Consider the following 13,355-nt stretch of genomic DNA (forward strand, 5'->3'; position numbering starts at 1 on the left):
GGTAAAACCCCATGTAACAGTGAAGCATTAGATGAAATGATTCGACTAAGAAATAATGACTCATAAGAATCGTCAAAACATTATCGATTTCATAGCGATTATAGTCACATTACATACTATAATATTTGTTTACAACAATACCGTTGTTAACTATAATTACGTACTCGGATCGGTTAATACGGTCAACGCATGATTCTCAGTACATCGATAATGTGGTTATTTGTACTACCGGCCGATCAGCTGTTACACACTACACACGCACATAAACACATTTTATAGCATAGTATAATATTGTATTGTTTTAAGTTAAATCTACATTAATTAATTGAAGAGTTTTAAACACACATAACAAAAACACATTTACACATTTATTCACAACATAGATCACTGGTTTTGTGCAGGCGAACCCTCCCACCTCCAGTGACTCTATTTACACGGCATTACACAACACAGTCTGATCTGTATTAAGTGCTTTTAGCCGGTTCGGGTATGCACTATAATATTTAGTGCCCCTGTCCTTAACAATATTTTAACCAAAAACATACATACCGAGCTATATATGTGAAAAAAGTATAGTTTAAAAAAAACTAAAAAACACGCTTTCATAACATATGAAACTAAAAAGTAAAAATATACATTCAATTTCGTGAAACGAAAAACAATTATTAATTTTTACTTTGTCTACGCCAATTGTAGCAATTATAAAAAATATAATTAGTAGTTATTTTCATTGTCATAGTGTTATCAATATAAATAAGTTAAATTTAGTAATACTTGTTTTTACATTAATTGCAATTTTTTAAACACTTAATACATTTAATACATTTTTATTATTTTAATAAGCTAAATTTACACTCTTGTTATACATTAGCAAAAGATTATTATACTGAAGTCAAGTTTCATCTACATTAATTAATTGAAGAGTTTTAAACACACAAAACAAAAACACACTTACACATTTATTCACAACATAGATCACTGGTTTTGTGCAGGCGAACCCTCCCACCTCCAGTGACTCTATTTACACGGCATTACACAAAACAGTCTGATCAGTATTAAGTGTTTATAACCGGTTCGGGTACGCTCTATAATATTTAGTGCCCCTGTGCTTAACAATATTTTAACCAAAAACATACATACCGAGCTATTTATGTGAAAAAAGTATAGTTAAAAAAAACTAAAAAACACGCTTTCATAACATATGAAACTAAAAAGTAAAAAATAAATATAGTTTAAAAAAACTAAAAAAACACGCTTCTAAAGCACATCGACTAAAAAGTTAAAAATAATTTTTAAAATAAGCTTAAAACTATAATTAACAAAAAATACTAGTATTATTGTGAAATAAAATAACCTTAAAACAATAATGAACGAATAATCATAGTATTATTGTGAAATAAAATAAGCTTAAAACAATAATAAACGAAAAATACTAGTATTATTGTGAAAAAAGCGTGGGTGCTTTGTGCCATATTTTTCGTATATTGAGCGCCCGACGCTTTTATTACAATAATACTAGTATTTTTCGTTTATTATTGTTTTAAGCTTATTTTATATCACAATAATACTATTATTATTCGTTCATTATTGTTTTAAGGTTATTTTATTTCACAATAATACTAGTATTTTTTGTAAATTATAGTTTTAAGCTTATTTTAAAAATTATTGCTTTAGAAGCGTGTTTTTTTAGTTTTTTTAAACTATATTTATTTCATATTTCTTTAACTTTTTAAAAAATGTATGAATCAATACAATTTTTTTACGAGAAATGCTATTTATATACCCCTTTCATTCGACATACATATTTTTTAAATCGAAAAATTTCTCCTTTACACAGTGGTGGTTCAAAACTTAAAATTGAATATTAAAAAAATTCTTTTTTCAAATTATTATTAATTAAATTATATTTTTTGACTAGGNTTATTATTAATTAAATTATATTTTTTGACTAGGCTCCACCTAGCTGGGGCTCCGCTCCAGACCTGGAGCTCTACGAACCTTACGCGCCTTTGGTGCGTAAGCCTCTTCGGGCCGTCATCATAAGTAGGCCACTGATTCCGGTAGGGGTACCCAGCTACGCTGGGCACAATAAATTTTTTGCAGAAAAAGTATTACATCAGGATCAGTATAACAAAAATATATTAAAAATGTTATTATTAAAATCAGGAAAGTTCAAAAAGAGAATATAGTAAAATGTATTGGGTGTAAGGTTGACGTTGATAATGAGGTATTCAAAAATTATATTAGGAGGGTATTTAATTTTTTTGACTTTGTTAAACATGATGTAGAATATTTTTTGCTAAAAATTAAAGTAATGATGAAAAAAAGGACATTAGGTCAACGAGCGTTTTTCTGGAAAACAGTCGAAATTATAAAACGCTCGCGGGCGAGCGGCAAAAATTTTCCGACCTTCGCCAATAATTTTCCTGGAGTTTGGTGACCGAGTACTTTCGTTGAAAAAAAAAAATTTGAAAATCTGAGCACGCTAAGTAATTTTCCCAGAAAAGCGTTTTTTCCCTTGTTCTATTATATAATAAAATAAATGTTTGTCGTATTAATTAGAAGGATTTTGTTATTATTTAGGCCACATGTGAAACACTAATAATAGATTTTAAATCGGCGCAAAAATGGGTTAAGAAAAGTATACTTTGCTGTCAGATGAAAATTTCTTGCAGATCAGTAAATTTATTTATAAATAACAAACAATTTTTTTATTTTGAGTATTGCATCAAGCCCTACAAATTTTTATACACGTTTGCCATAAAACATATAAATACTTATAATTTTTTATAATTTCTCTGTAAAAATTACAATACTAAATTATTAAATATCAATTTCATACTCTATTTAATTGCTACAATAAATATATATTCATAAATTACACTTATACATCATAAAACTTGTAATCAGAATATAAATAAGGAAATAGGAGATCATGTAGCTTTTGGAATAATCCATTAATGTTTTTAAATTAAACATTATCTAAAGATTTGCATCGTAGCGTTTTTTATGATATTGATTTTAATCAGTGTCAAATTAAATCTATACTGGATCCATCTATGCCACGTTCCCACTGTTACGAACCCGTATTATTATGTTATTTGTGTAGTGGGGTTAGTGAATAATTAGTAGTAAACAACGAATAGTTTCGATTAAGCATTAATTAATCGCGTTCAAACAGTTGTATCAGTAATATTGTGCTATAACTTGTAAGTGATCCCTTATGACCTTAAGACGATTAATTCTATAACTTATAAATAATTGTATTTTTTAAAATGAAACAGACTATTGTATTTTTATGTTTAATTTAAGTGTGCTTTTATTTCACATTTAATGACATTCCACTCCAACACGTTACTGTGTCTCATCCTAGATGGGACACAACACACCACTATGCTGTTTTTTAGCTTCGATGCAAAGCTGAGAAGGTATTGGTTTTACTATGATGTGTTTTCTTTTTTGTGTCTGTTACTACTTTTTCTCAGCTCTCGCCGAACGGATTTCTTTCAACGATACGTCAATAGATCACAAATCGTATCTAGTCGTAGACATTACCCTCAAAAATTTAAAAAAATTCCCTCGTTCCCCGTAAATGGGGGAAACCTCCAAAAAAATTACAAATTTAAAAATCGCTTATTTTCGAAATTTTTTCAATTTTTTTTACTAAAATGTGCCGTAACTTTTTCAAAAATGAACATATCAATATAATTTTTTTTTATAGATGCTTGATGTCTTTACCTATCATTTGATATATTTTTTTTGTAAATTTGACCCTTTATCTGCCCACAGGGGGGATTTAAAAAGANATGTCTTTACTTATCATTTGGTATATTTTTTTTGTAAATCTGACACTTAATCTGCCCACAGGGGGGGATTTAAAATGACAACTTTTTCACAAAAAATTAACTTTTTCAACTTAACTTTTGAAAATGTTCCGGAAGGTCTGACACTTTTATATATATCTTAAATTAAAGTTAATGTAATGTTCTTTATTATGAAAAAAAAAATTTTGACCTCTGGTCTTTATGGCGAAAATCGCTACCGAATGCTATTTTCGTATGAAAATTCTCGATTTTATTTTTTACATTTTTAACTTTATAATGCTATAACTTATTGAAAAGTGTATGGATCCAAACAATTTTTTTCTGAGAAATATTATTTTTTAATAAACCCTTTTTAGTTCGACATACTTTATCTTAATCGAGATTTTAATAAGGAACCAGCAGATCATGTAGCTTTTGGAATAAAACACCAATTTTTTAAAATTCAACACTATCTAAAGATTAGCATCGAAGCGTTTTTTTTGATAGTGATTTTAATCACTGTCAGATATCATTATACTTTATCCAACTATACCACGACACCACTGTTCCGCGACCCCCCTGTGCTGGGTTTTTTTTTATTATTACTGATTTATAGCAATCAATTTTAAAGCATTTTTTTAAATTTATCAATTAAATTTTTAATATATTTTTGTTACACTGATTCTGATGTGATCATTTTCCTGCNTTTTTGTTACACTGATTCTGATGTGATAATTTTCCTGTAAAACACTTATTATGCCCGCGCTTAGCCGGATTCTCCTATCGGAACAGTGACATACTTATGAGGAAGCCTTAAATAGGCGCGTATGGCCCCAAGTCTGAGACGGAGCTACGCGAAGTCTAGTATAATGAAATATATTTATAAATTGAATTTACTTTAATCATATTTACATTAAATCTCTTAATTAAAAAAAAATTACTATCGTGAAAAATCTTAGTTACTGTTTTTAAGCACACTTTTAATCATAGCTTCTAATAACGATCAAATCGGAAAGGATTCAGGAGATTTATTATATATAAGTAGCTGACACGGTCCCGCGACGTTTCTTGATACAAGAAGCCCCGCGACTCGTGCCACCTTTATCAGCCTTCAGCCAACTATGAATATATGGTAGTTGACAGACTAACACCGCGTGCAATACGCCACGGTACAAAGTCCAGCAAGGACCGCACATCCGTCTACGACCAATATACATTGAGCGAGTTATCTTGGAGACACCGTACGATACGGACAGCCGATGCCCACGTTTGATCAACTCTTCCGTTCCAGAGTCAGTTTGTTCATTTGTTTTATGTTTGATTTTTGTGTAAACAAGTGTAATCATCTCTGTTCATTGGAGATATAAGAATATTAATTATTCCTGTGATAATCGTGATTATAATAAACGGCTTAACGCCACTTTCCTTTTCTTTACGAAAAACCCGGTATCGACTATTTTTTTTTTTAACGACCCCCGTCGTATCAACTGGCTCCCCGGCGGGGAATCGAACACTGGTCTCCCGCGTGACAGGCGAGGATACTTACCACTATACTACCGAGGAGAGCAATTCTTATTATAAATATTTTATATTTTGGAAACATTATGTATGATATAACATTGTGTATTGTGCTGTAATATTAACTTAAATTTAGTAATTTTTTGCTTACCATTTAAAGGATTAGCACTATCATCTACAATTAAATATAGTACATTTGTTTTATTATTTTATATTTCTAAAAGTACTGAAATTTAAGAGTAATATTACTATAGTATTCTATTATATATTAGTATTAAGAAATTATAAATTGTATATCAATAATTCCCATTTTTATTACATTGACGGTTCATTCAAAATACACGGAATTTCACATTTATGCATAACTTGACACGGAATCGTTAAAAGTGTCAATAAACTTTTTTCCTTTTAAGGAAACCAAAAAAAAAAATACGTCTAAACAAATGATGTAGCGGAACTAGCCGAGAGAGAAAAAACACAAGAAAATGTTAAATAAGAAATTTATATGTATATGAATATTTATTTATTTAAAATTAAACAGAATAGTAAAAACTGAGAACGAACACGCTAGTGCAATAGAAATATATATATATATAAAGTAACTTACAAGTAAAACGTTGCGAGAAATAGGCGCGTGGCGTTAGTTCACGTGGGACGTCGAAGGCAAGATAGAGCGTTCACCGCCGGCGCTTGGTGGTCGATCGCGCTCCAGTAGATAGACTTTTCTTCCTAGCTAGATAGCCGGGTACTCTAATCAGGCTGGACTCGCGATGTAATAAGGCGGCTGATGGAAGAGCGAGGTGACCGTGTATTAAACGTATCGCAAAATATACGGTACCGTGTCAAACTAATAGTTCTTGATAATTATTTGTATAGTTATACAAATAAATAAGCTCGAGGATATAGGACACAGCTCCCATGATGTTCACAAAGGTTTTCTATCCCCTCTCATAACAAAATGATTTAACCGCCACTAAACTTTGTTAGGGCTCAGTGCTACGTAAAAACAAATAATTGTATTCCATATACATAAATAATTTAAATAATTATTATTTAAGGTATCTATGATGTTTTTTTTTTACTGTGCTGTAAATGAATTCCTTTTAAATATCATTTTAATCACTTTCAAACAATAATAGTTTCGTATCACTTCAAATATGTAGTTAATTGTGCACTAGTATTCAACCCTAAACTAAACGTATATTCAAGGTGTTCAAAAAAAAAGAAGAGATGAAAATGAGAGGTGACATATATTATATGTAAATGACCCAATTCAAATAATGTCAGTTCCATTAAAACAAAAATATAAGGGTATAAAGCGAGTTTCAGCTTATTATAATTACCATTAGTAGAACATTCAATAATTTCTTTCTTGGCACAATGACATACTGTAATATAGCAAAATAAACATCAGTTTTTATAAATGCTACATCACCTAAACTTATTACCGACGTATAAAAAAAAATTAGTCTCTATAAATGGTTCTCTTAATAAATACTATACATATTAAAGGTTTTCATTGTTATATGCAACACCAAATATTAATACTTAAACTTAAATCCAAAATTCATCAAGTTTTAGATTAATATTAATCAGATTAAAGTATAAGTATTTGTAAAATAGAAGCTTAGATAATTTAAAAAATATCAATTTTTCACATTATTAATCTGAATAATTACAATGTGGAATATTTATTATTATTTAAGTTATAATTATTGTTATAAATCCAATTTCAACCGTTTGTGAAAATATAATGATGTTTGCGTTTTTCAAATTAGGGTTGTCTGTAGGATTTAACATGAATAAGGGCTATAAGTTTTTCGGGAGAGATTAAGCATATTTTTATTTTAATAACATTTTATGTTATTTATTAAATATTTTCAGATAATTTTGTTTTACCAAAGCTATGTGTTCTAATTATGTCTAAAATATATCACTTTTTTATTGTCTCCTATCATTATTAATAAAAAAACATGCACAAATTCAGATACCTGTATTTTTTTTAATAAAGCATATGTTTTGTTTTATATTTTAAAAGTATTGAATACTAAATATTCACCGAATATGTAACTAAAAGAATTAAAATATTTATTTTCAATAATTATATTTAATTTTTGAGTAATTATTGAAGTATCTGCCTATCGTGTAAAGATACTTACTTTCCAAGTAAAATGAAATGAAGACCATAACAAAAAATATTGATAAAATATGAAATTTCTGAAACATATTTGAAAATTTTAAAGCTCTAAATTTGCTTTAAGCTAAAAAACATGCAAAATTTATACTAATAAATGAACAAAGAAATACATAAACTACTTCAGTAAAAATAAAATTTTTGATTATTCTTTTTAAAACTATTTATTTTTAAGAGAATAATTTTACTATTAATTATTTATAAGTTAATTAAATTTTAAGAACTCACCATTGTTGTTTGATGTGATAAAAAAATTAATTATGAGATGTAATGAAAATTTTTGTAAAACAGTGATTATTTTTAAGGATTTTATATAAATACTATACGTTTTGATAAAAAAGAAGTACTTCTAATAATAAGTAATATATATACAGTTAGCAAAAAATAATGAAATATGGAATCACATTATAGCATGATTTTTGTATTATGTATGTATCATTTGTATTTTTAGCAATGTAAAAATTACATAAATTATATTAGTTTATGTTTTATGACTAGTAAGTAACAAGTAGCAAATACATATTTAAAAAAAATCAATTTTTCAATCAAAAAGTTTTATGAACACATTATATATTGAAAAAATATAATTAATAATTATTAAATTCTAAGGAGCCATAAAATAAATTAATATATATATTTCATATGTTGTGTGCATTTATTTACCCTTATTAAGTTTGGACTACACAATTTTTATTTAGAATATTATGATATATTATGATTTTAATATTTGACGGGGGCTCCAGTAAAAATATATTTATATCACGCCATAAATAATTTATTTGAATACACGTATATGTGTTGTAGCGTTACGCAACAGATTTAGTACTGTTTGTCAGTTGCAAGAAAGTCCGCTGGACAAGGCTGTTTGATAACTTTTATTCAAAGGAATATAAATTAATGTATTTTTTTCGTTTAATTATATTGATAATAATGCTAGTAAACTCTTTTATGTTACATATCAGTCCAAACGGGAACTCGCAAATTAAATAAGAAATTAAAACACATATTTATTCATTAGAAAATATTAAAAAATAAATAATCAGTGGGCGATTGGTTTACACTACTCAGGTGGTGACGGGTAGTATGAAGTACACCTTCACCGCTTGTACAATATTAATTAATTATATAATATTAATAATTATTCTAATAATTTTTTTATTACTTAATTCTTTATATTGTTTATATTTTGTATTTTATAGATTGAAATGTGATCAGGGACTTATATAATTACTATTAACAGTACATTTATAAAGACAACTCAAAATTTCGATAAAAACGTTTGATTGTGTTTTTATTGTTATAAATTATTTAAATAAGAGTCTTAGTAATCATTTCTATGCAACTTTTGGTTTTTAAATAATCATCCATATAGATATACTATTTTTTAAATTAAAATATATTTATTGATTATTCATATGTAACATAAATATTTGTTATATTAATTAGAAGAATTTTGTTATTATTTAGTTCCTATATGAAACTTTATTACAGATTTGAAATAGGTGCAATATTGGGTCCAAAAAAGTATATTTTGGTCTCTGATGAAAATTCTTTATAGACCAATAAATTTATTTATAAGTAACAAACAATTTTTTTTTTTGAGTATTGCATCAAGTCCTTCAACTTTTATACATATTTTACATAAAAGTAATATCTATTTAATTATATTTTATAATTTTTCCGTAAAAATTACAATACTAAATTATTAAATATCAATTTCCTACTATATTTAATTGCTCTAATGACTATATATTACACTTATACATCAAAAAACTTCTAATAAGGATATAAATAAGGAAATAACAGTTCATTTTGCATTTTGAATAATTCATCAATTTTTTTAAATTAAACACTATTTACAGATTGCATCGCAGCGTTTTTTATGATAGTGATTTTAATCACTATTAGATTAAATCTATACTGTGTCTTGATCCAACTATGCCACATCAACACTGTGCTGCGACCCTACTATGTGTACCGATTTTATGTGGAAGTTTATTATCTTTTAATAGTTAGAGCTCTATTTTGCGCTAGATTGGTTCCTTGTGAATAAATTATTGTAGAATTTTGTGTATTTTTATATTTATATTTAATAATCTATATTAATTATTTTTCTTTTTCAACTATACTAGTTATAGTTTTTAGAATAATTATATAAGTCCCTGATCACATTTCAATCTATAAAATACAAAATTTTATTCCTCATAAAATATTATGTTTAATGATATAAAATTCTCAACTTACGTGTTGAGCTAAAATTGTGTTTAAAAGTTCTTCTTTTTTAAATTATAAACTTTAGAAAAATATACTTTTCTAAACCAATATTTTGTTCTGATTTCAATTTTACAATTAAATTTTTTCCATCATCACTAATTTTTGATATTATTAAATATAATTTAAAATCAAGTATTATATATATAATTTTGTTTATCCTGTATTATTAATTCTAATGACTTCAATTTGTTAAAGTTAAAAATTGTATATAAATTGAATAAACTAATATTTTATGGCTCTAGTGTTAAGGTTTATTATTATAAATTACTGCCTATATAGACAGCATTTTTTAATAATAATTAATTACCATGGATACTTTTAATTTCCCCATTGCTGTTTATAAACAACTGTATTATAATATACAGACATCATTATTCATTTTGTAAGGTGGTATAAATCACTTGACAAGTCTTACAATTAGTATTTAATGAATATAATGAAATTTAAAAAGACATTTTATAAGAACTTACGAAAATGTACACAATTTTTTAATAAAAAGAAAAGTACACAAGGTAAGCCATATTTGAAATTTATTTAGAGGGAGAAGTTACGGCGATGGGATCATTGATTTCAAATTAGTCATATGTATCTAATTTGCATTGAATACAATTATACTTTTTTGATTTTTAACCAATGTCCCCTAAACGGCGATAGAATATTTTGAATTAGCTTAAGTAGCTCTTTTAATACAACGATGAGCATTCTACCGCATCACTTACGCACACATCAGCAGCCCAAATATAAAAATAAAAATCAAACAATTTATTACATAGATTAACGTACGATATATAGGGCTATTTAAACACAATTTTTTGACTGATGTTCAACAAAAAAACATTATAATACCGAGTATGGTGACACATATTTCTTTAATGTTTTTAAGTCTTTCGAGATTATATTGTAATAATTTTATAGTCATATTGTTAACAAATTAATTTTTTTTAGGGTTTTCAAATTGTTCGGTTGTAGAAAAAAAAAAAACTTTCTCAGAAAAAAATAATCTAGAAATTTTATTTAACACTTCGGAAGCAATTCAAAATGATCTATTCAAAAAAGATTTGGAGAACTTTATAAAGGCCTAGAAAAATAACGGGAAGACCGAGTCAGAATCTTGTTCGTGTAATAAATTTGTAATGGGTGAAAAAATTTAAGTTGATAATTCAATAGCTCCCTATATTGATAGAGCATTTGAACTTATAACAGATAATATAAATATAATGGAAAAGATAATACTATCTATTAATAATACTATTATATTTATTTATTTATTTTTAAACAATTCTTTTTTTTCTACTCATGTAAGTCTCTTTGAGCCAACTGTGATTAATTTTATTTACATGAACTATTTTATGTTTACCCCCAACTTCAACTAAATACAAACAAGATCCTAATACATTTACTATTTTGCCAATTAACCACTTTTGACCTTTCTGATTATTTTTAATCAAAACATTATCATCCACTATAAACTTATCTTCAACAGGAGACAACGTTTGCTGTATTATTATTACACTTTATGGATGGCTTAAGTATAGATAAACGAGTTTTAGACTCAAAAATATGGTTAAGTTCTACGAACATTTCAGTAAGCTAAAACAATTTTTTTTTTTAATTTTATTAATATTTGTGTGTATTTTAAGAGGAAAAAATTTTTTCCACTAATGTTTAAAACTACTACCTTTTTTTTAGATTATAACGTACGCTAGAATATACGATGTACATAAAAATAAATGAAAATATCGTCAAATTTTACTTTTTCCTTTTTACATTTTTTTGTGGCAATGTTTAATGTAATAAAACCCAAACCCAACCCAACCCAACCCTCCCATTATATTTAAGTTTAATTATTGTTTGTTTGATTATAGTCTTAAGAATTAAAAACGTACAAATATAATGTTAATAACTTTTTTGCTAATATAAAATTTTATGTACATGAAGTTATAAATATAGGGTCAAATGCGTATATTTCATAAGTATTACAACAAAACCAAGTTTAATTATGAAATTAATCGCGATCATGACGATAAGATACCATAAACAATGTTTTGGCATTATATTTATATCCAGTACTTTTCTTGTATGGGTTTGTACTGATTGTTATACAGTCACATCTATTTGATGGTATCCGACTAATATTTATTATTTGTACACAACAAACTTTTCCTAAAAGTTATTATCCTATATACATTTAATTCGATTTTTTAAATTAATTTTTAGTTAAATTCTATTTAATAAATGAATTTTTTTCTCGTGGTTATTAATTAAAGGGTAAGAAAAATAGCTCATATATATTTTTATTATAATATAAGTTAAATAAATTTACTTTGAATTATCACCATTACAATACAATTTGTAATTGAATTCATACATTTCATATTAATTTTTCTAAATAAATCCACCATTACTTTTTATTTTAGTTTTAATTGCAAATAAAAAAATATTTTTACAATAATAAATAATTTTATTACTCTTTTACTCATTACGATTTTTATTAATTCGTATTTTAGTTTATAATGGTTAGTATAACAAAATCTCATCGTCTAAATATTGCTCCTCAAAAATATATGCTCGGTAAACAACTACCTACAAAACGCAATGTCCTCAGTTATTTCATTTATTTGCATAATGTCGAGAAGAAAACAATAGCAGACACTGCTATTGATTGTTCTAAACATATAATTCAGGTGTGGTCGAAAACCGAATTTCCTATTAAGCTCAAGTGTAATATAATTTCAAAAATAAAATTATTATATACGCAATGGATAAATTTAAAAAAGAATCAAAATAGAAATACTATTTCACAAAATAATAAAGAAATTAAGTTTTTGGATTCATTAAATGATATTTTTGACATTTCGTATAGTAATATTTTTCAATCCAACGACTCAAATAAAGAATTTCATATTCCTCAACTAACTCCTGGATGTTCTAGCACCACAAGTCCAGAATTAAAAATAGCTAGAACTACGCGATCGAACATAAACACTAAAGATACTAGTCTGTCAGATTTTAAATATCATCTTGATCATCCCACAACTAGTATCTAGTCGAAAAGCCACGTATATTTTGGCGTCTGCTTTAACTTCATGTGATAAAAATATTAAAGATTATTCCATAATTAAAGATTCAATTCGAAGAGCTCGCAATTTTAATAGAAAAATTATAAATAATGAAATAATAAAATATTTTAAACCAAACACTGCTTTAATGGTTCACTGGGACGGTAAAATGTTGCCGTCTCAAAACAAAAAAAATTGCACTGAATGTTTAGCGGTATTAGTATCTGGTGATGGCAAAACTAAACTTTTGGGTGTGCCTAAACTTTTAAATTCTACAGGCCAATCGCAAGCTGATGCTGTTATTAAGCTTTTGGTTGATTGGAATTTGGTTAATAAAACAAATATGATGTGTTTTGACACTACTGCCTCCAACACTGGAAAACTAAATGGTGCATGTATTTTAATCGAAAAACTATTAGGTAAGGAATTATTGAGTTTTTCTTATAGGCACCACATACATGAAATAATAATTAGTAGAGTTTTTGATAAATTAATGCCTCCATCAAC

The 13,355-nt window shown here is 26.6% G+C and overlaps 1 protein-coding gene across 5 annotated transcripts in view; it reads right to left on the bottom strand.

The window, feature by feature from the left end:
- Positions 1-7,856, bottom strand: part of LOC126909105 (E3 ubiquitin-protein ligase NRDP1-like) — a 46,318-nt gene extending 38,462 nt beyond the window's left edge. The window contains exons 1-4 of one of the 5 annotated variants that reach the window (XM_050691516.1): positions 7,744-7,854; positions 7,481-7,538; positions 6,665-6,709; positions 5,473-5,496 (exon numbers count right to left, since the gene is read on the bottom strand). In XM_050691516.1, the coding sequence (XP_050547473.1) occupies positions 5,473-5,496; positions 6,665-6,709; positions 7,481-7,538; positions 7,744-7,746 (130 nt within the window). In that variant the 5' untranslated portion in view covers positions 7,747-7,854. Of the gene's footprint in view, positions 1-5,472; positions 5,497-6,664; positions 6,710-7,480; positions 7,539-7,743 lie in introns of all 5 variants that reach the window. The other 4 variants (XM_050691512.1, XM_050691538.1, XM_050691520.1 and 1 more) reach the window with 4 other exon arrangements.
- Positions 7,857-13,355: the final 5,499 nt, after the last annotated feature.

The sequence above is a fragment of the Daktulosphaira vitifoliae genome, unplaced genomic scaffold, assembly GCF_025091365.1.
Source record: "Daktulosphaira vitifoliae isolate Bord-2020 unplaced genomic scaffold, ASM2509136v1 Scaffold_1, whole genome shotgun sequence".
Lineage (NCBI taxonomy): Eukaryota > Metazoa > Arthropoda > Insecta > Hemiptera > Phylloxeridae > Daktulosphaira > Daktulosphaira vitifoliae.